Raw genomic sequence first — 23560 nt, 5'->3', positions numbered from 1 at the left:
CAATCATTCTCTTCCTGAACTTTAACCTTTAGCCTTTAGACAACTGGTCAACCAAGCAATTGACAAAAACAGATGCCCTGCAGGGAACGCTCCCTGTCTCAGACTTCATCGGCACATTCCAGACAAGGATCATATAACTTAAAGAAAGCTTTGTGCATAGACACAAAACACAGCAGGATCACAGCAAATCAATACATATATGTCTAATATCTAATACAAAGCAAAACCCATAATTTCTCCAACAGGACCATGGTCTCAGATTTGGAGGTGCCGATTCTCATCCCAGCCACTTCACACTCGGCCGCGAATCGCTCAAGTGAGAGCTGGAGATCACGGCCAGATGAAGCAAACAGGACCACGTCATCTGCAAAAAGCAGGGACCCAATCCTGAGGCCACCAAGCCGGATCCCCTCAACACCTCGGCTGCGCACAGTCAAAGCCTTCTCCAGGTCCACAAAGCACATGTAGACTGGTTGGCCAAACTCCCATGCCCCCTCCAGGACCCCAAAGAGGGTATAGAGCTGGTCCACTGTTCCGCGACCAGGACGAAAACCACACTGCTCCTCCTCAATCCGGGATTCGACTATCCGGCGGACCCTCCTCTCCAGGACCCCTGAATAGACCTTACCAGGGAGGCTGAGGAGTGTGATTCCCCCATAGTTGGAACACACCCTCTGTAGGGCTGCTCGATTATGACAAAAATTATAACCACGATTATTCAGACTGAAACTGAGATCTGGATTATTTAACACAATTATCCAGTATTTATAAACAACGCTGCGCGTCGTGGTGTTCTAGACGCCGTGTCGTGCATTATAACCGTCTAATGTACGGTTCCAAGTTGTTTAATCCGCTTTTACCGCTTATATAGGAACGATTTTATGTTGGCCTGGATGTACGTTTTATACCAAACAACCGCTGTCAGGCTGCAGCGCGTTTCTCTCATCCACCTTTTAAAAGACGGCTGATCTGAACCAGCTGGTTAACGCGTTGCTATGGTAACGCCCCGTGTTTTAACAGAGAGACCGTTGCAGGGTGGGAACAGCATAGATCTGCCTCCAGCTCTACCTGCCAACACCTGCATCCACCTGGACTCACACCAGTCTGACCACCGGTGAAACCGGGCGACCCGTTGGGCCGTCGGACCTGAATGTGGGAATGCATCTTCAACTGATCGGTTAAAATTGTCCACCTGGTGTGACCTATTGGACTGTCATGATGGCGGACCAAACCAGAACCAGTCCAGTGGACTTCATTGTGGTTCTGCGGGCCAGCAGGACCTGGATCGGATCCAAGATGGAGGTAAAAACATTTTATTTAACATCAAACAAATTCTGTACAAACATTAAGGTGCTTTCAGTTTGACAGGCAGCCGCTCTGGTTCCGGTTCAAATCCGGTTCAGTTTGTTCTGGGTCATCTGGACCAGCAGGTCCGAGTATCTCTCCAGCAGGGCCTTGGTCCCGTCCTCCAGCTGGTCAGAGGGGGCGTGTCCTCGTCCCCGCAACGCTGCCTGTAGCTCCGAGCCTACGACGACAAACGCCTCCTCCAGGATGGACCACTTCTCGGGATGGCGCTCCGGACCGCTGAGCTGTCAACAAACGGCACGTTTAGACGAAACATGGCTGCCGTTTCCATGGAGACGGAGAACTTCCTGCGGCAACAAACAGACCTGCTGGTGGAGGAGAACGGCCCGTTTCACCGTCTGTCTGAGCTCATCGGCGACCTGCTGACACTGCTGGACACTGACCCCATCTTCCTCTGGATCTGGACCTGGATCTGGACCTGGACCTGGGTCTGGACCTGAACCTGGGCCTGAATGTGGACCTGGATCTGGACGTGGACCTGAACCTGGGCCTGAACCTGGGTCTGGACCTGGACCTGGACCTGAACCTGAACCTGGGCCTGAACCTGGGTCTGAACCTGGGTCTGGACCTGGACCTGGACCTGGACCTGAACCTGAACCTGGGCCTGAACCTGGGTCTGGACCTGAACCTGGGCCTGAACCTGGACCTGATCCTGGGTCTGGAAGAAAACGAGAGAAATCCAGTCAGACCGGATGGCGTTCCCTGGAGGAAGAGGAGAATTTTCCATGACGTTACCTGTTGTCCAGGTGGAAGCTCCTGCCAAAAGGGGGCGGGGTCTGTGTAGCATGGGGGAAGAAGAGGAGGTGGGCGGGGCAGACAGCAGCGAATCAGACGCGTCCAACACTAAAAGCAGAAAAATGATGGAATGAAGCAAACTGTTCAGGATCACGGTTTTCCCGGCGCTCCTAGCAACACTTCTTCACCTGGATCAGTCTGGATTCTGGTCTCATCCACACCTGTGCAGGCAGGTGTGGTTGGCGGAGTTGAAGGGTGGGGGCACTGGATCACAGTTTGGTTCTGATTGGTCGGCGTCTCCTCGGCGCTGCTGACACTCCACATGGTGGTTTGGCCCTGTGATATCACCAGAGTGGGCGTGGCCACCCGCAGGCTGAGACATGGAGACAAAACAGTTTCTCCACGTGAGAACTCCTCCCAGACCTGGACCAGGTACCAGACATGATGTCCCAGAGGTGCTGGCTGGACGGGTTGACACCTGGTCTGACGGGTTGACACCTGGTCTGCAGGTTGACACCTGGTCTGACGGGTTGACACCTGGTCTGCAGGTTGACACCTGGTCTGACGGGTTGACACCTGGTCTGCAGGTTGACACCTGGTCTGACGGGTTGACACCTGGTCTGCAGGTTGACACCTGGTCTGACGGGTTGACACCTGGTCTGACGGGTTGACACCTGGTCTGCAGGTTGACACCTGGTCTGACGGGTTGACACCTGGTCTGACGGGTTGACACCTGGTCTGACGGGTTGACACCTGGTCTGACGGGTTGACACCTGGTCTGATGGGCTGACACCTGGTCTGCGGGTTGACACCTGGTCTGACGGGTTGACACCTGGTCTGACGGGCTGACACCTGGTCTGACGGGTTGACACCTGGTCTGACGGGTTGACACCTGGTCTGACGGGCTGACACCTGGTCTGGAGGTTGACACCTGGTCTGATGGGCTGACACCTGGTCTGATGGGCTGACACCTGGTCTGACGGGTTGACACCTGGTCTGACGGGCTGACACCTGGTCTGACGGGCTGACACCTGGTCTGGAGGTTGACACCTGGTCTGACGGGTTGACACCTGGTCTGCAGGTTGACACCTGGTCTGACGGGCTGACACCTGGTCTGACGGGTTGACACCTGGTCTGACGGGTTGACACCTGGTCTGACGGGCTGACACCTGGTCTGGAGGTTGACACCTGGTCTGATGGGCTGACACCTGGTCTGATGGGCTGACACCTGGTCTGACGGGTTGACACCTGGTCTGACGGGCTGACACCTGGTCTGACGGGCTGACACCTGGTCTGGAGGTTGACACCTGGTCTGACGGGTTGACACCTGGTCTGCAGGTTGACACCTGGTCTGACGGGCTGACACCTGGTCTGACGGGCTGACACCTGGTCTGCGGGTTGACACCTGGTCTGACGGGTTGACACCTGGTCTGACGGGTTGACACCTGGTCTGACGGGTTGACACCTGGTCTGACGGGTTGACACCTGGTCTGCAGGTTGACACCTGGTCTGCAGGTTGACACCTGGTCTGCAGGTTGACACCTGGTCTGGAGGTTGACACCTGGTCTGACGGGTTGACACCTGGTCTGACGGGTTGACACCTGGTCTGACGGGCTGACACCTGGTCTGACGGGTTGACACCTGGTCTGCAGGTTGACACCTGGTCTGCAGGTTGACACCTGGTCTGGAGGTTGACACCTGGTCTGACGGGTTGACACCTGGTCTGCCGGGTTGACACCTGGTCTGCAGGTTGACACCTGGTCTGCAGGTTGACACCTGGTCTGGAGGTTGACACCTGGTCTGACGGGTTGACACCTGGTCTGCAGGTTGACACCTGGTCTGGAGGTTGACACCTGGTCTGGAGGTTGACACCTGGTCTGACGGGTTGACACCTGGTCTGACGGGTTGACACCTGGTCTGATGGGTTGACACCTGGTCTGACGGGTTGACACCTGGTCTGACGGGTTGACACCTGGTCTGCAGGTTGACACCTGGTCTGACGGGTTGACACCTGGTCTGACGGGTTGACACCTGGTCTGCAGGTTGACACCTGGTCTGACGGGCTGACACCTGGTCTGGAGGTTGACACCTGGTCTGACGGGTTGACACCTGGTCTGCAGGTTGACATCTGGTCTGGAGGTTGACACCTGGTCTGACGGGTTGACACCTGGTCTGACGGGTTGACACCTGGTCTGACGGGTTGACACCTGGTCTGACGGGCTGACACCTGGTCTGACGGGCTGACACCTGGTCTGACGGGTTGACACCTGGTCTGACGGGTTGACACCTGGTCTGACGGGCTGACACCTGGTCTGACGGGCTGACACCTGGTCTGGAGGTTGACACCTGGTCTGACGGGTTGACACCTGGTCTGACGGGCTGACACCTGGTCTGACGGGCTGACACCTGGTCTGACGGGCTGACACCTGGTCTGACGGGTTGACACCTGGTCTGACGGGCTGACACCTGGTCTGACGGGTTGACACCTGGTCTGACGGGTTGACACCTGGTCTGACGGGTTGACACCTGGTCTGACGGGCTGACACCTGGTCTGACGGGTTGACACCTGGTCTGACGGGTTGACACCTGGTCTGACGGGCTGACACCTGGTCTGACGGGTTGACACCTGGTCTGACGGGTTGACACCTGGTCTGCAGGTTGACACCTGGGGCCTCATTTATCAAACTGTATGTAGCAAAGCTGACTCCAGGCGGCGTACGTACAGAAAACAGGAAATGCGGCACAAAAAAATTTCACGATTTACAAAGCAGCACGTCCCACGCCTGTTTCCTTCATAAATCAGGATCAACACCACATGAGGAAACATCTGGCCACGCCCACATGTTGGCCATAAAAGGTCAGGCCGACGCCCTGATAAATATGAATCCATCTCATTTCCATGACGGTTCTGCAGGAAAAAAGAGGAATTTTCTGGAAAATGAGGAAGAAATTCCAACAGATAAAGTTGTAAAATGTAAAAGTATTTTATCTGGTGGAGACGGGATGGACATCACCACCAGCAGAAAGACAGAGGAGGTCAGCAGGGGACAGATGCTGTCAGCGTCTCATCAGACCAGCGGACTTATCCAGAAAGGACAAATAAAGTGGTCAGACAATAAAATGTAGGGAGAGAGGACATCTTGGTCCACAGGAGGAGGAAGGGGGGGGGGGGGGGGGGGGGGAGCTACAGCAGCAGTTTGGTTCCAACATGATGGTTGGAGGTCGGGGACAACAGCGCTGGTCGCAGCTGAACGGGACACGTTACCATTTAGTAGCATGTTATGTAGCGTCTCCACTATCTGCACACATCTGCAGCTGTACAACAGGTTTCCTCCTGGGCATGGAGGCACCTCCACCTGCCTCCATCTGCCCGATGGCCGCTACACCACGTCTGGCTGTGGAGAACATCGTTCTGTTCCTCTGCTCTGGGTTGGGAAAAGGAGCGGACCCGACCTGTCAGTCCCTTCCCTTTGGAAGGTGCCGGACTGGAGTCCAGAGTCTCCATGTTCCATGTCCACCAGCAGGGACAGATAAGCCACATTGGGGAGCATTTTATCTCCAACCATCACTTCATGTTCTGTATCTGCAGGTGGAGGAAACACCTGAGCAGCCTGATGATGGGCTGTTGTCATGGCGACCGCCTCCTTTTACCTGCAGGTCTTCATGTAGAGCTTTATTAGTACGGCAGCTTCTGTACGACTTATTAACTGTGTGATGTGGCTTTTCTAACATGTAGAACTGCTTGGTTTCAGAACATTTTACTGCTGGACGTTTTACGTGCTGGAGGAACTTTTTCTCTTCTTCTGCAGATGCTGTTAATGTCCAACATTCTGGGGGAAAGTTTACATTTCATTTGGAACAAATGGCTCAGATTTCTTTTTATTTCCTGCCTTTGGTGTCGCCGTTTCCCGTTTCTCCAGATGTTGTCGTACGCCGGGGTCAGAGTTGGCGTGGAGGTCGGGACGTTTTACCGCCAAGTCCTGCTTTTAGAAACCCCAGAAGTGGACGAGAACCGGCGTACGGCGGGTTTTGTGCGACAGCTTCGTAAATGAGGCCCCAGGTCTGCAGGTTGACACCTGGTCTGACGGGACCCCTACCTGCTCATCTCGTCAGCGTTTCTGGACCGGAGGTTCTCCTTGTTCTCCTCTTGAGAGGAGGAGGAGGCGTTCAAGGTGATGGGTCTCTGGCTCGGTTTGGGGCTGGATGGAGGGTCCAGGTGACAAAGGTCAGACTCCGCCCACTGACTGCTGGAGGACACGTCTGATTGGATGAGAAACAGGAGGAAGCTGGTCAGAGACGTTGGAGGAAGAAGCAGAGGAGAAGGAGGAGGATGAGGAGGAGGAGGAAGAGTGTGTGATCCTCAGACAGATGTTCCCGCTGTGACCTGCATTTACTATTTAACCTGATCAATCTTTCAATCAGCCTATTGATCAGAATGACCAGAAAACCTCCCAGTGCTCCACGCCACACACACCTCCCAGCATCCTCCTGCACTGGACCAGCACCACCGTGGATCGTCGTTGCCGTGGTGACGGCCGCCAGGTTCTGACAGACCGGATCCGCTGCACTATGGTCACACAGAACAGTTCCAGTTCAGGATCGATTATTGATCCAATTGATCCTGTAAAAACTGATTACAGCTAAGAAGATTTATTTAAACAGGTTCTGATCTGGTTCTGATCCAGGTCCATGGAACCGATTTCCTGGTCCAACTGGACCAGGTGGGCTCCATCATGTATTTCTATGACTTAATACATAACGCTTTCTTCATCCAATCAGAAACCAGGATCCTAGAAGTGGGCGGTCCTTATGGCGTAACATTTCCAGTTAACCAGTAGATGGCAGTGTTACAATCCGTAACCATCGACATGTGCTGTTTTTATTGTTATGTGATTGATATTTAGTCCATGCCTTTATTACTTCCAGACTGGATTACTACAATTCCTTATTTATGGGTTGTCCCAAATATGCCCTGAAAAGTCTCCATCTGATCCAAAATGCTACAGCGAGGGTTCTGATGAGGACTAGCAGGAGAGATCATATTTCACCAGTTTTAGCCTCTCTACACTGGCTCCCTGTTAAATCCAGGATAAAGTTTAAAATTCTTCTCCTCACATATAAAGCTCTCCATGACCAAGCTCCATTGTACATAAAAGATCTTATAGTTCCATATATTCCAAATGGAGCACTTGGCTCTCAGACTGCAGGTTTACTGGTGGTTCCCAGAGTCTCAAAGAGTACTATGGAAGGAAGGGCCTTTAGCCATCAGGCTCCTCTCTTATGGAACCAGCTCCCACCGTGGGTTCAGGAGGCAGACTCCCTCCACACCTTTCAGATGGAGCTGAAAACCTTCCTTTTCCATGATTCTTATAGTTAGGATATGAGCATCTCCTGAGTTGGAGTCTGCATGTACGGGACCCAAATGTCCAGGTTCTGCTCATTGCTCTTATAGTTATGGGTAGTCTAGCCATCCATTACTTATGTAGCAATGAGGATGTTACCTGATGCACTGAGAAGTACCTCGCTCTATTTCTCTCATATATTAATGTATAAATATATGACAATATTGCGTCTCTAACTTATTTCTCCTTTTTTCCGCAGGTCTTCCTGAATAAGTGCAGTTGTACATGTTGATCTGTCTTTCCTGTCCTCTCCACCCCAACCAGTCGAGGCAGATGGCTGCCCTCCCTGAGCCGGGTTCTGCCGGAGGTTTTCTTCCTGTTAAAGGGGAGTTTTTTCCTTCCCACTGTCGCCTCGTGCAGCTCAGGATGGAGGATTGGATCCAAGTCATGACTCGATGCAATCAGTTGGTTTCTGTTATAGGATATGTATGAACTGGCCTGAAATGATGTGGATGTAAACCTGGGACAACATTGCTGTGAAGTGGCGCTGTACAAATAAAGCTGAACTGAATTCTGAATCAGTGGCGTTGGAGACTCCAGTCAACGTTTAAGACCAGGACAGGAAGACGTGACCCGCCGGGCTGCCAGACCGGCAAAACCAGGACAGGAAGACCCGGGCTGCTATGCTTCATTTAGAAAGGACTGATAATCAATGCCATATTATTGGTTCTGATCGACGTCTCGTTTTCAGGATCAGCAACAGGAGGAAGTTTCAGGGAGGAAAACGGACGTTTTCCAATTTTTCCAGAAATGTATCCGTCCAGAAAAAGGCTGGAGACTCCAGACCAGGAAGGAAACGCTTCCTGTCAGGGTAATCAATGATGGGCAGGATTCAATACTTCAATGGAGGGCGGAGGAAGAAACCAGTCCTGGAAGCAGACCACCTGCAGGTCTGGTGGGCTGCAGAGGGCTGGAGAACTGGGCTGGAAGAGGTCTGGGATCAGTCCACCAGTCCAGACCTGCAGCAAGAAGGAACGGGCCGAGTACGGATCCCTGAGGAACACCACTGGACCGGCTCAGCTCCCACCGAACAATACAACGCTCCAATAAACGGATCAGAAACAGGACTTACCAGAACCAGTACTTCCTGATCCAGAACCAGTCCTTCCTGATCGGGCTGGCGTTGCTGTGGTGATGTTGCTGGACTCCAAGGTCACCTGTGAACACATTTCCAGAATTTGTTTAAAATTCACTGAAAAAGTTCCTGGAAACTAAAACAGGTCTTTGGTCTGTCATGGTCCAGGTTCGGGTCTGTCCCTGTCCTGGTCTTAGTCCGACAGTCCAGGTGCCAGTCTGTGGCAGTCCTGGAGCCTCATGGCGGCGGTGACTACAGGTGGCGTACGTACGGAAAACAGGAAATGCAGCGCAGCACAAACCCGTCCCACGTCTGGTTCAACCAGGATCAATACCACATGATGCGACGTGACGGAGCGTCTGGCCACGCCCACATGTTGGCAACAAAAGGTCATGTGACCCCTGATAAACAGGAATCCGTATCATTTCCATGATGCTTAGCAGGGAAACAGAGGAACCTTCCGGAATGTAGAACTGATCAAGTGGAGGCGGGACAGACATCAGAGGTGGAGGAGCGTCGGCATCGGCCCGCCGGACACTTCCAGAGAGGTGGAGGAGCGTCGGCATCGGACCGCCGGACACTTCCAGAATTGGTCAGCTGACCACGCTTCTTTGAATGAAGCAAAGCCGCCCGGGTTTGTTTACAACTGCAAGTCACATGACTGGCCGAGGGGGGAGGACAGTTCTCTCGCGTGGAGAATCTCGCCAGCGTCCGTCGCCGCCTCTCGCTTGTTTGCGTCGATGTCTCAGTGCTGCCTGGTTCTCTTCCTACAATGGTTGCAGCAGTTTATCGTCCACCTAAACCTAATCAGGACTTTACAAAGAAATTTTCTGTATTTTTGGCTGAGCTCTCTTTACGCTTGCCCAATGTGAGTTCTTGGTGATTTTAATATACACATGGACAATGTAAATAATATTCTTACCAGACTTTTTATCCTGTCTGAAGAGTTTTGGTTTCCAACAGTTTAATACCGTTCCTACCCCATTCAAAAAGACATTCTTGATTTAATCTGCTGTTCAGGTGTCATAACAGGCTGCAAAGCGGAAGCACTTCCTTTTCTGAGCACATGCTAAGGACTTTTGATAAGTCATATTGTGATATGTCTTACCGTAACTTTAACAACATTAACTTGGACACCTTTTCAGCCGGCATCAAGTCTTTTAATAACAGTCTCCAGAATCTCCTCAACTGGCGGCCATGTTGTCATGACATTTAGAACTACTTTCATTTCAGTGGCGACGCTGCGTTGCGTGTCTACGTACCGAGACGTTGCTGATGACACTCTCTTCTGAGATCCAACTCGGGACTGAAACCGGACACGGAGCTCTGATGTGCTTTGTCCTGAAAACAGCAGAAACAAAGAGTCGTTATCATGACAACCAGGCCAGCAGAAACAAACCACTGTTACCATGACAACCAGGCCAGCTGGCGTCCCAGAGGACTGTAGGTGTTAGACCTGAGTCTGTCCTGGAAGCGGGACAGGAAGCGTGTGGAGATGCTGAGTCGAGGGTTCAGGAAGGGTTTTTCCTCTGGAGGCTGCAGGGTCCTCAGGTCCGTGTCGAACCTCTCTGCTGGGACAGACAGAACCGGGTCAGGACACAGCAGCAGGACCACAGTCTTTGTCTCCGTTATCTCACGACGAAGATGGACTCACCATCGTTCAGACTGCAGGACAGAGTCTCAAAGTGGTTCCTCAGAGAGTTCCTGTCCTCCTCATCTTCAAGACCCAAGCTGCCCACCGAGCTGCCCTGACTCAGAGAGTCCGTGTCTGAGGAGGGGAGGGGGGGGAGGGGGGGGGGGGGGGGGGGGGGGGACGACAACGTCAGTAAAAAGTATTTATTAAATCATTTTCACAGAGAGAGAGAACACCAAAAATCACAAAGCAAGAAGAAGACCTCCCAGACATGTTTACTCCAGTCCAGTCTTCTGGTCCAGAGTCCCGGTCCAGTCTACCGGTCCAGTCTACCGGTTCACAGTCCAGGTCCAAAGTCCAGGTCCAGCGACCTTCGGCGGTTAAAAGTTAAACTAATGCGGAAGTGCATAAAACTGCAGTTCCCCCTACATCCACTAGGGGCTGCAAAACAGAGTGAATCCTCATAGACTCCCATGTTAAACAGACCAACTTCACAGCAGAAATAAACATGTTTACAGCAGAAATAAACACGTTTACAGCAGAAATAAACACGTTTACAGCAGAAATAAACACGTTTACAGCAGATATACACATGTTTACAGCAGGAATAAACACGTTTACAGCAGAAATAAACATGTTTACAGCAGATGTACACATGTTTACAGCAGATATACACATGTTTACAGCAGGAATAAACACGTTTACAGCAGAAATAAACACGTTTACAGCAGGAATAAACATGTTTACAGCAGAAATAAACACGTTTACAGCAGGAATAAACATGTTTACAGCAGATATACACATGTTTACAGCAGATATACACATGTTTACAGCAGGAATAAACACGTTTACAGCAGAAATAAACATGTTTACAGCAGATATACACATGTTTACAGCAGATATACACATGTTTACAGCAGGAATAAACACGTTTACAGCAGAAATAAACACGTTTACAGCAGGAATAAACATGTTTACAGCAGAAATAAACACGTTTACAGCAGGAATAAACATGTTTACAGCAGATATACACATGTTTACAGCAGATATACACATGTTTACAGCAGGAATAAACATGTTTACAGCAGGAATAAACATGTTTACAGCAGGAATAAACATGTTTACAGCAGATATACACATGTTTACAGCAGGAATAAACATGTTTACAGCAGATATACACATGTTTACAGCAGGAATAAACATGTTTACAGCAGGAATAAACATGTTTACAGCAGATATACACATGTTTACAGCAGGAATAAACATGTTTACAGCAGATATACACATGTTTACAGCAGGAATAAACATGTTTACAGCAGGAATAAACATGTTTACAGCAGGAATAAAGCCAAACCTTTATTAACATGAAATACAAACATTCTGTTTAACCAGTTATGTCCATAATATGCTTCATGTATAGTTTCCAACACACCTGTAGAACAATGAGAACGAGTAAAATAAAGCAATGACATTCAAATTAAAACAACATATTTAACATGATGCTTTTAATTTGAAAGTCATTGCTTGGTTTTACTGCTCATTTACTGGTATTATTGGTCTTATTGGTACCAAAGTCTGTCATAACATGAAATATTGACATGACAATGTCTTTTACCATTTTACACAAAGTACTGAAACGAACTGGAAAACAAGGTGGCATCGCCATGGAACCATCTGGTATTGTGACGGCCCTTGACCCAACCAATCCACTGTCCAGTTCTGGACCGGATCTGAACTGGTCCTTACCGGGATCGTTCTGCTGTTCCAGACTTCCGACCGACCCCTCAGAACATGCTGAGTCAGGACTCAGCAGAGTGCTCCAGAAAGGCTCCACCCCGTGACCTTTGACCTCCAGCTGGGTCACAGACTGGCGAGGATCCCCGTCTACAGTGAGGTCTCTGACAACAAAAATACTGATCAGAAACAAGTGAGTAAAAGCAAAACACGATCCTGAGCCTGAACATCTGACCTGATGGCATCTGGGGGGACGAGGGTCAGGGGGGACGAGGGTCAGGGGGGACGAGGAGTCAGGGGGGACGAGGAGTCAGGGGGGACGAGGAGTCAGGGGGGACGAGAGTCAGGGGGGACGAGGAGTCAGGGGGGACGAGGAGTCAGGGGGGACGAGGAGTCAGGGGGGACGAGGAGTCAGGGGGGACGAGGAGTCAGGGGGGACAAGAGTCAGGGGGGACGAGGGTCAGGGGGGACGAGGGTCAGGGGGGACGAGAGTCAGGGGGGACGAGGAGTCAGGGGGGACGAGGAGTCAGGGGGGACGAGGGTCAGGGGGGACGAGAGTCAGGGGGGACGAGGAGTCAGGGGGGACGAGGAGTCAGGGGGGACAAGAGTCAGGGGGGACGAGGAGTCAGGGGGGACGAGGAGTCAGGGGGGACAAGAGTCAGGGGGGACGAGGGTCAGGGGGGACGAGGAGTCAGGGGGGACGAGGAGTCAGGGGGGACGAGGGTCAGGGGGGACGAGAGTCAGGGGGGACGAGGAGTCAGGGGGGACGAGGGTCAGGGGGGACGAGGAGTCAGGGGGGACGAGGGTCAGGGGGGACAAGAGTCAGGGGGGACGAGGGTCAGGGGGGACGAGGAGTCAGGGGGGACGAGGAGTCAGGGGGGACGAGGGTCAGGGGGGACGAGGGTCAGGGGGGACGAGGAGTCAGGGGGGACGAGGAGTCAGGGGGGACGAGGGTCAGGGGGGACGAGGGTCAGGGGGGACGAGGGTCAGGGGGGACGAGAGTCAGGGGGGACGAGGAGTCAGGGGGGACGAGGAGTCAGGGGGGGACGGGGATCAGGGGGGGACGGGGATCAGGGGGGGACGAGGGTCAGGGGGGACGAGGGTCAGGGGGGACGAGGGTCAGGGGGGACGTGGGTCAGGGGGGACGGGGATCAGGGGGGGACGAGGATCAGGGGGGGACGGGGGTCAGGGGGGACGAGGGTCAGGGGGGACGAGGGTCAGGGGGGACGAGGGTCAGGGGGGACGAGGAGTCAGGGGGGACGTGGGTCAGGGGGGACGAGGGTCAGGGGGGACGAGGGTCAGGGGGGACGAGGGTCAGGGGGGACGGGGGTCAGGGGGGGACGGGGATCAGGGGGGGACGAGGATCAGGGGGGGACGGGGGTCAGGGGGGACGGGGGTCAGGGGGGACGAGGGTCAGGGGGGACGAGGGTCAGGGGGGACGAGGGTCAGGGGGGACGGGAGTCAGGGGGGATGAGGAGTCAGGGGGGACGGGGGTCAGGGGGGACGAGGGTCAGGGGGGACGGGGGTCAGGGGGGACGAGGAGTCAGGGGGGACGAGGGTCAGGGGGGACGGGGGTCAGGGGGGACGGGGGTCAGGGGGGATGAGGAGTCAGGGGGGACGAGGGTCAGGGGGGACGGGGGTCAGGGGGGATGAGGAGTCAGGGGGGACGGGGATCAGGGGGGACGAGGGTCAGGGGGGACAAGGAGTCAGGGGGGACAAGGAGTCAGGGGGGACGTGGGTCAGGGGGGACGAGGGTCAGGGGGGACGGGGGTCAGGGGGGACGGGGGTCAGGGGGGACGAGGGTCAGGGGGGACGGGGGTCAGGGGGGACGGGGGTCAGGGGGGACGAGGAGTCAGGGGGGACGGGGATCAGGGGGGACGGGGATCAGGGGGGACGAGGAGTCAGGGGGGACGAGGAGTCAGGGGGGACGAGGAGTCAGGGGGGACGAGGGTCAGGGGGGACGGGGGTCAGGGGGGACGGGGGTCAGGGGGGACGAGGGTCAGGGGGGACGAGGGTCAGGGGGGACGGGGGTCAGGGGGGACGAGGGTCAGGGGGGACGGGGGTCAGGGGGGATGAGGAGTCAGGGGGGACGGGGGTCAGGGGGGACGAGGGTCAGGGGGGACGGGGGTCAGGGGGGATGAGGAGTCAGGGGGGACGAGGGTCAGGGGGGACGAGGGTCAGGGGGGACGAGGGTCAGGGGGGACGGGGGTCAGGGGGGATGAGGAGTCAGGGGGGACGAGGGTCAGGGGGGACGGGGGTCAGGGGGGATGAGGAGTCAGGGGGGACGAGGAGTCAGGGGGGACGTGGGTCAGGGGGGACGTGGGTCAGGGGGGATGAGGGTCAGGGGGGACGGGGGTCAGGGGGGATGAGGAGTCAGGGGGGACGAGGGTCAGGGGGGACGGGGGTCAGGGGGGATGAGGAGTCAGGGGGGACGAGGAGTCAGGGGGGACGAGGAGTCAGGGGGGATGAGGAGTCAGGGGGGACGGGGGTCAGGGGGGACGAGGGTCAGGGGGGACGAGGAGTCAGGGGGGACGAGGGTCAGGGGGGACGGGGGTCAGGGGGGACGGGGGTCAGGGGGGACGGGGGTCAGGGGGGACGGGGGTCAGGGGGGACGAGGGTCAGGGGGGACGAGGGTCAGGGGGGACGGGGGTCAGGGGGGACGGGGGTCAGGGGGGACGAGGGTCAGGGGGGACGGGGGTCAGGGGGGACGAGGGTCAGGGGGGACGAGGGTCAGGGGGGACGAGGGTCAGGGGGGACGAGGGTCAGGGGGGACGGGGGTCAGGGGGGACGGGGGTCAGGGGGGATGAGGAGTCAGGGGGGACGGGGGTCAGGGGGGACGAGGGTCAGGGGGGACGGGGGTCAGGGGGGACGGGGGTCAGGGGGGATGAGGAGTCAGGGGGGACGGGGGTCAGGGGGGACGAGGGTCAGGGGGGATGAGGAGTCAGGGGGGACGGGGGTCAGGGGGGACGAGGGTCAGGGGGGATGAGGAGTCAGGGGGGACGAGGAGTCAGGGGGGACGAGGGTCAGAGGTCCCAGAGGGACAACTGGGTCTTCCCTAGAGCACCCATGATTATGTGAATGTGTGTGTGCTTGTGTTAAGTGTGTGTGTTGTTAGTGTAAATGTAGTAGTATCTAAGGTTTAAGTAAAATTGGGGGAGAAAGGCCTCAATGGAAGGGCCACCGCTGTGGCTCCTGTCCACCCACGGCCACTGTGCCTTTTCCCACAAAGCCATGAGTGTATATTGTTGTCTATGTTGCAATAAAAAATTAGTGGGGCAGGCAGTCTCAGCCGGAGATCCCTCTCTGGGGTCCTCGGGAGGATCCTTCACCCATGAATCCCATACGGGAGGGGGGGGGGCAGCGCTGACCTCACTCCCTCACTTCCAGGGAGTGAGGTCGTCTTCTATCGTCTTGGTGGGTATAATTACATTTTGTTAGTTCTGAGAGCCTGGAAGGGATATTTACGCCTACGTTACTATTACCCGATTGTTAGGAAGTGTTGGGTGGACTTTGAAACCTACAGTTAATTGGTAGGACTGTGCTCTTAGACCAGTTAATAGAGTAGTCAGATAGTGAAGAAAATGTATTAATTAGTCAGATTGTTTCAGATAATGATGTTTGTGAGTTTTGGAGGAATAGTAAAATATCATCGGCATAAAGGCTTATTTTATGAATTATATTTTTTGGACTGTATGCCTTTTATAATTATATTCTGTCGAATTGCAGCAGCTAGTGGTTCAATAAATACAGCAAAAAGTGAGGGAGAGAGTGGACAACCTTTGAAGATTAAAACTTGGAGAGGTTTGATCGTTCGTCCTGACTCTCGCATTAGGGGAGCTGTAGAAGATTTTGATCCAGTCAAGAAAGGAAGGTCCAAAGCCAAATCTATTTAAAGTAGCTCATAAAAATTTCCAGTTAACTCTATCAAAAGCCTTCTCTGCATCCAAAGAAACTATAGTTGTTTCCAGGTTATTGATGGTAGAGTAATCTATTATATTGATTAGCCTGCGCATGTTAACAGAGGAATATCTGCCTTTTATAAAGCCTGTCTGATCAGGGTGTATAATAAGTGGAGTTACTTTTTCTAACCTAAAGCGTCTTGAGATGGCATTGCCGTGATTTGACGCTATATAAATAAAGTTGAATTGAATTGAATTAAGCAGCTGTTTTATGTCACTATCTGATGGATCTAATTGGGATGTGTCCAGATTTTTATAGAACTCTGAGAAGTCTTTATTGTGTCTGGGTCATGGATGATATTACCTGCTGGGTCTTTAACAGCTGAAATAGTAGATCTGTGTTTGTTTTTAGTTGATTGGATGAGAACTTTTCAGATTTATTAGTGTTCAAACCATAGACTGTATATAAAAGATGGGCGGAGTCTCCGTGACGTCACCCGTAGGTTTCTGAAGAGCTGAATTGAAGCTCGGTGGGCGGTTGCTACCATCACCATGTTGGCAGGGGCATGCATGTCGTCTCGCTTTGAAAATACAAATATGGGCAAAGAGGTGGAGCTGAGGGGGGGGCTGTGGATGATTGAAATTGAGCGAACTCTGAGCTGCCTGCAGCTAAGAGCTAACCGAGCTAACACCGAGATAACAGGAGCTAACCAGCTAACGGAGGTAAGCGGGCTAAAGCTAAGTCACGTTGTAAAACGGCTAAAAACCACAGTTGTTCTACGTTCTTCTGACTTAAGCAGGAGATTGGGTACCTGTCAATCAAAAGGACACGCCACTAAAAACGCTGAATTTAGAGATTAAATTACTTTTAAACGGGTGAGTTAGAAAAAAATCACTCCCCCCCACAGTTGTCATGAAGGTAAACCTGACCTATTAAACTGAAAATGGATTTTTGAACCAGGCTGTAAACATGTTTATTCCTGTTGTACACATGTTTATTCCTGCTGTAAACGTGTTTATTCCTGCTGTAAACGTGTTTATTCCTGCTGTAAACGTGTTTATTCCTGCTGTAAACGTGTTTATTCCTGCTGTAAACATGTTTATTCCTGCTGTAAACGTGTTTATTCCTGCTGTAAACGTGTTTATTCCTGCTGTAAACATGTTTATTTCTGCTGTGAACGTGTTTATTTCTGCTGTGAAGTTGGTCTTTTTAACATGGGAGTCTATGGGGATTTGCTCTGTTTTGCAGCCCCTAGTGGATGAAGGGGGAACTGCAGTTTTATGCACTTCTGCATAGACTTCACTTTTAACCACTGGTGGTTGCCACTTGGTTCAAACCTCTCCAAGCATAATCTTTGCACCAGAAACTCTGTTTTCTTATTAATCATTTTATTCAATTCAAGTTTAGCCGTCTTTATTTAGTTCATTATTATTTTATTTGAAGATGTGGTATGAGCGTCCTCTTATGATTTAATTCTGAATTCTAGTTTGATATTTTTATGTTTTTACTTCTTTTTTTTAGGTGATCTAAAAGAGATAATTTTGCCTCGCATTACCACCTTACCTGCTTCCCACAGAACACATGCTGAAACTCCTGGTTTATCATTATTTTCTAGATATAAAGTCCATTCTTTTGTGAAATAGCTGATAAAGTCAGGGTCCTTAAGCAGTGCCTCCAGCTTTTAGCAAGTGGTGTGGTTCTCGGGTTCCTCAGAGTAAAAGCAACTGGTGCATGATCGGCAACTGTAATGGAGTGGCTCTGGGTTTCTAAAATCTTGCTTACCAAAGAACTACTAATCAGGAAATAATCTACACTGGAGTATGAATGGTAGACTGAAGAAAACAAAGTGTACTCCTTGATAGTAGGGTAAAAAGACCATATATTGCAAAGACCAAGTTCCTCCATATATTGTTTAGATTGCCAGTTTCTATTGTTTCCTGTATTACTAAGCCTGTCATCTGGACCCAGAACCAAGTAAAAATCTCCTCCTATGACTAATGTGTTATCTGAGTTTACTGAAAGTGATGTGAAAAAAGAGTAACAGAAGGCAGGATCATCAACATTTGGGCCATATAAGTTAGCTAAGCATAACTTCAATTTTTAAATGGATTTTGAGCGATTATTAAAACCAATAAACATAAAAACAGATTAATATAATAAACTGAAACTCTGATGTCTGAATAAATTAATTTAACTTTGAAACAGTGAAACAGAAAAAGAAAACATCCTGGCCCAAACTGAACAGACCCAAAGTTAAAGTGTCATTTTAAATACTTTAACAGCTGCAGTTATTCTCTAAACAATAGTCTACAACATGTTACCGTCATTTTAACTTTATAGATGTTTTCATTCAAATTAACATTAATATCTGACAGTAAACCAGAGCAAATTAACCAGCTTCTATTCATTCTCTAAATATAGTGCCGATGCTACTAAGTGAGTGGCGGAAGTACCGTGTGCATCAGTGTATTTGGCGCACCAGAAAACCTCTGACAAAGGTTCCGCGATTAAATGTTATTTTAATTTTATTTTTTAATGCGGTAATATTTCCGTAATTAATTAATCATAATTACTGCGTTTAAGTCCCACCTCTAGTTTGAACAAACATTTTCGCCATATTCGACCTCCATCCGCAGCAGAACTCAAACTGGAGGAAGAGGTCCGGTTCCGGCCCTCTGGTTCTGGCAATGTTTCTCCGTCCCGATTCTTGAAGACAGTCGGGATAAATGCCAGATAATCAGCAGACTGCAGATTTCTTTCCATCCTGCCGGTGAAACTGACGGACCGTAGTTAGACGGTAGTTGAACGGCGACAGCAGATCGATGTCTCTGCTCCATCGGATCGATGTGGTCCGACTTAGACCTGCAGCCGGATCTCTTAACCACGCGGGTCCAGCTCAGCACCGACAGGTGACCTCGACGTGACGGAGGTCCACATCGCTGCATATTAATATATTAAATGGTTTTTTTTCCATTTGTCATGCAAGAACTCCAAACCCGGAAAGCTGGCATGGAGCACTGAGCCCTTGGAATACCAGAATGATTCCTGCTCACATGAAGTAACCTATCAGACTGAACTGGAACGGACTGAAGGAAAGCTAGGAACTGGTATCACGGCTGGATCCTGAATCAGATCTTTTCCACGACAGAGCCTGATCCTTCTGGACCATACGGAAACCTGCCGTTATTCCCGTCTTGGCGAGAGAGCTCACTCTGCCGGGTTTCTTAAACACGGAGAAGTGGACGCTGGGTTCCATGAGGCCGAGGAGAAGCTGCTGACGAAAACCCACCTGTCCTCCGGATGGAGGATGAAGGTCCGGTGCAGTTCCCCTGCTGTTCCCTCTTCCTCCTCCTCTTCATCTCCCAGCAGACTCTCCAGACTTTGAGGGTGGAATTCCTCCTCATCCTCCTCCTCTTCCTCCTCCTCCCTCGTGGTGGGACTCGGAGCAAAGTTGGAGCAGATGCTCAGAGGGTTCAGTTGCTCCGCCCACCGGCTCCGTACCTGCTGTGGCTTGCCGTCTGATTGGACGGTGGAAGAGGCGTTGCCGTGACCCTGCTGATGACAGAAAGCAAACTGATCTACAAACAGCCAGATGTTCTGGGAACAGGCTGGATCAGCAGGAACATATGGACTCACCAGTTTCCGGAACCACATGGGCAGCTTCCCATTGGTCTGGAGAGGAGGAGCTGCGGAAACACAACACACGTGTCCATGAGGACATTCCCGACGGTCCGGTTCAAAGGGAACACATGAACTTTACAACAGCTGAACATAAAAACAATAAATGTCTCTCTTCTCTTACACACACAACCTCTGAATCATTTTAATAATAACTTTTATGAACAATATATTTTTTGTGCATAAGGTGATGAGAGGTCGGTATGTTTCCTAAAATATAAACAACAGGAGGGTTTGACATGAAGCTAGAAACTTCACACAGCAGTCCTTTGGTTAAATTTGATATTCTGACATTTAACATTGGAGGACAAAAGTGATTTATGCAATGTGGGTCTAAATGGATTCAGAATCTCCTTTTTTAAAGTGATAGCCTATTTCAGTGGCAAAAAAAAGAAAAAAACTAAATAAAAACCAACAGAACAGAGTTTATTCATAGTACTAAACATATTTAGGGTGGTTTTGACTCACCTTTTGTTTCTCCCACATTATTCCTCTCTCCTACGACGTCCATTACATTACACGCATATGGCCAGTTATGCAAATTAGGCAATGACGTCATTCAGAGACTTTTAGAACAGCCAATAGCTGCTTTCTTTACTTTGGACCAGCAAAGTGACCCAAAAGAGACACTTTGGCAGAGTTACTTCGTTTTGGTTTTTTTTGTAGTTTTCTTACTTTCGGTTTGTTTTTAGTCAAAGTAAAACATGAACATATGTCGGCAAAAACACAACTTTAAACTACTTACTGGACAGACAGTTTAAACTGGACATTAACAATCTAAATGGACCAAACAGAGACAACAGAAATGATTAGTTTACATCCCACTCCACGCCTGATCGCCAGGCTGGGATCAGGCGTGGATTTGCACATGCACTATTCATTGTGACTGAGCACATGGACTTGTGCAGGTGTCCTTTCTGCTCCTCTTACTGGCTGGGAGTGCTTTATGATGGGGAGAGGCTCCCACCGCTCGTTCCTGACAGTAACCGCGAAACAAGATGTGCTTTCAAGTCAGTCGCCAAAACACCAGAAACGTCTCCAGTAAAAGTCGCTAGATTTGTCGCTGGTCGCTTTAAACAAAAAAAGTTGCCATGGGGGTTTGGAAAGTCACCAGATTTAGTGAGAAAGTTGCCAAGTTTTTTTCAACCAGCCGGCATCTTCGTCACGTGGTATAAGGATCCACCGTCGAAGGAGCGCTTGTTTTGATGCAGTTGATGTCCCAGTTCGAAATGCAGTACATTTGTGGTGGGTTTTTTTGTTGTTTTAAATTGTCGTCATTTGAAAATGAGATCGTATCCAAGTATGAATCGAAATCGCAATTTTTTAACGAATAATTGTGCAGCTCTATTTCTGATCAACTGTTTTTTTCTTCAACTGCCGTTAGCATGTTGCTAAACAGACAAGCTAACTCAGTCCCTGATCCAGGCAGTGGGTCAGAGATGCTACCTGTCACACCGTTGTCTCACTGATTTAACATCAACCATACACCAGAAGCAGGTGGTTTTTGTGTCTCTGGAAGCATCTCTAGTGGAGACTGATCCAATCCCAGTCGGTTCTACTGCAACAGTGTTTCCTAAATTCCTAACATGTAAAGTGGTTCTGATGCAGTCCATCCAGTCCATCTGGTCCAACCGGAGCAATCCAAGACCAGTACCTCCTTCCCTTTAATCTGTGATCCAACCCATTCATCTTCCTTACCAGGATCCAGGTCTGGTCTGGCTGGAGTCCTGAGGTTAGCTGCTTCCTGCTCCCCTTCCTCAGCCTGCAGCAGCTGAGATGAAGGTCCAGTGATGAAGGTCTCCCTCCTGGAAGCAAAGTCAAAATCAGAGGACGTTCGGCATCTGTGGCACCGTCTCAGGCTTTACGTCTAACCCACCTGATGTTAGGCTGCCTGCAGGTCTCCGGTCCACAGGTAGGTTCAAGGCCCCGCCTCTTCCTCATGATGCTGGTCATGTGGGAGTCCAGCCGCCATATGAAGACACAGCTGCAACAACAGAGGCAGCTAGCGGTGGTTAGCGGCGCGACAAATGAGACAGTGGCAAGACTGAGGACTCACCTGTCGCCAGACACAGAGATCAGGTGTCGGCAGTCTGGACTGAACCTCATACAGGTGACGATCTCTATTGAGAAAAAAAAACATGTTACCAACCCGACCACCAGAAACCCGGCCTGGGTCCAGTTCGGGTTAGGGGTTAGGGTTTAGGGTTAGGAAACGGTCCAGTTCGTGTTAGGAAACTGGTCCAGTTTAGGTTAGGGTTTGGAAATGGTCCAGTTCGGGTTAGGGTTTGGAAACGGTCCAGTTCGGTTAGGGTAAGGAAACGGTCCAGTTCGGGTTAGGGTTAGGAAACGGTCCAGTTCGGGTTAGGGTTAGGAAACGGTCCAGTTCGGGTTAGGGTTAGGAAACGGTCCAGTTCAGGTTAGGGTTTGGAAACGGTCCAGTTCAGGTTAGGGTTAGGAAACGGTCCAGTTCAGGTTAGGGTTTGGAAACGGTCCAGTTCAGGTTAGGGTAAGGAAACGGTCCAGTTCGGGTTAGGGTTAGGAAACGGTCCAGTTCGGGTTAGGGTTAGGAAACGGTCCAGTTCAGGTTAGGGTTTGGAAACGGTCCAGTTCAGGTTAGGGTTTGGAAACGGTCCAGTTCGGTTAGGGTAAGGAAACGGTCCAGTTCGGGTTAGGGTAAGGAAACGGTCCAGTTTGGGTTAGGGTTTGGAAACGGTCCAGTTTGGGTTAGGAAATGGTCCAGTTCGGGTTAGGGTTAGGAAACGGTCCAGTTCAGGTTAGGTTAAGGAAACGGTCCAGTTCCCACCTGAATGACCGAACAGGGTGGCCACACACTCTCCTGACTCGTAGTCAAAGATTGTGATGTTTTTATCCGAGCAACTGGTGGCAAAGAAGGAGCCTGACGGATCCATCTGGACCTGCAAAAATCCCCATCAGATGCAGAAACCGAATCAAAACCAGAACCAATAGTAGAACCCGTCAGTACCTTTAACAGAGCTCCATCGTCGCTGGACGAGCCTTTCAGACACTTCTTCAGCTTCCCCGTCTCCACGTCGTAGACCCTGAGGACCAGAGAACCACAGTTCAGCCTCAGCCGCTCACACCGCCTCTACTCCCTGGTTGTATTTACCTGACGATCCGGTCCTGACAGGCCACGGCCACCTGGGTTCCGGATGAGTCCAGATCCATGTCGTACAGTGTCGTCTTCTCAACCACGTGGTGACGCCTGGAGAAGGACAAACCCAACGCCGCCTGATCCTCCACAAACAGGAAGTCATATGACGCAGATGTCAGTCCAGGAGACATGGGAAAGATTCATATCTGGGAATAAACTCTCGTATGGGAATATCATCTCATTTCCGGAAATTTGTCACATCTGGGAATATCATGTCACATCCGGCAATGTCATGTCACATCCGGGAATGTCATGTTCACATCCGGAATATAAGCATACATTTTTATTCTTCACGTGATAAACTTTATGCTGGATCATTTTCTTTGTGTTTTTTACTCCGATAGTTTGTAATCTCATCCATGTTCCCAGGAGGAATTCACCGCCAGGAATTTATGACCCACCTGTTCTGCAGTCTGGAAGTAGATGCTCTTATCGGTTCCGCAGCTCACCATCTGGACCACTGGACTCTCACCTGGACCACAGATAAGACTTCAGAACCAGAAAAGTTCATGCAGCAAAACTAGATTACAGTAGACTGGGATCAGACCTGTGAACTTGACGGCCGTGATGGAGGCGGAGTGGTCGTTCAGGGTCTGTTCCAGGCTGTAGTTCCTCTCCAGGTCGTAGACGTGGATCAGCCGATCCCGGCTGGCTGAAGCCAACAACTTCACACCTGAGACAAAGGACCAGGAGTCAGGAGTCAGAACCAGGAGTCAGGAGTCAGAACCAGGAGTCAGGACCAGGAGTCAGAACCAGGAGTCAGAACCAGGAGTCAGGAGTCAGAACCAGGAGTCAGGAGTCAGAACCAGGAGTCAGGACCAGGAGTCAGAACCAGGAGTCAGGAGTCAGGACCAGGAGTCAGGACC

General features: G+C 51.3%; 1 protein-coding gene across 2 annotated transcripts in view; it reads right to left on the bottom strand.

Moving 5' to 3' along the window:
* Positions 1–1388: 1388 nt before the first annotated feature.
* Positions 1389–23560, bottom strand: part of wdr62 (WD repeat domain 62) — a gene marked incomplete at its 3' end in the record, with an annotated part of 44062 nt that continues 21890 nt past the window's right edge. Inside the window, exons 11-30 of one of the 2 annotated variants that reach the window (XM_079245795.1) lie at positions 23242–23367; positions 23096–23166; positions 22650–22771; positions 22506–22581; positions 22326–22437; positions 21579–21642; positions 21399–21506; positions 21221–21327; positions 19481–19530; positions 19134–19399; positions 11957–12108; positions 10232–10345; positions 10034–10145; positions 9840–9918; positions 8575–8659; positions 6198–6360; positions 2289–2473; positions 2101–2208; positions 1671–2023; positions 1389–1589 (exon numbers count right to left, since the gene is read on the bottom strand). In XM_079245795.1, coding sequence (XP_079101921.1) covers positions 1389–1589; positions 1671–2023; positions 2101–2208; positions 2289–2473; positions 6198–6360; positions 8575–8659; positions 9840–9918; positions 10034–10145; positions 10232–10345; positions 11957–12108; positions 19134–19399; positions 19481–19530; positions 21221–21327; positions 21399–21506; positions 21579–21642; positions 22326–22437; positions 22506–22581; positions 22650–22771; positions 23096–23166; positions 23242–23367 — 2654 coding nt within the window. The remainder of the gene's footprint in view (positions 1590–1670; positions 2024–2100; positions 2209–2288; positions 2474–6197; positions 6361–8574; positions 8660–9839; positions 9919–10033; positions 10146–10231; positions 10346–11956; positions 12109–19133; positions 19400–19480; positions 19531–21220; positions 21328–21398; positions 21507–21578; positions 21643–22325; positions 22438–22505; positions 22582–22649; positions 22772–23095; positions 23167–23241; positions 23368–23560) is intronic. The other variant, XM_079245796.1, reaches the window with a different exon arrangement.

This window comes from Telmatherina bonti (genome assembly GCF_933228915.1).
Source record: "Telmatherina bonti genome assembly, chromosome: 9".
Lineage (NCBI taxonomy): Eukaryota > Metazoa > Chordata > Actinopteri > Atheriniformes > Telmatherinidae > Telmatherina > Telmatherina bonti.
The sequence above is the reverse complement of the archived record's forward strand: the minus strand, read 5'-3'. Positions and strand labels throughout refer to the sequence as shown.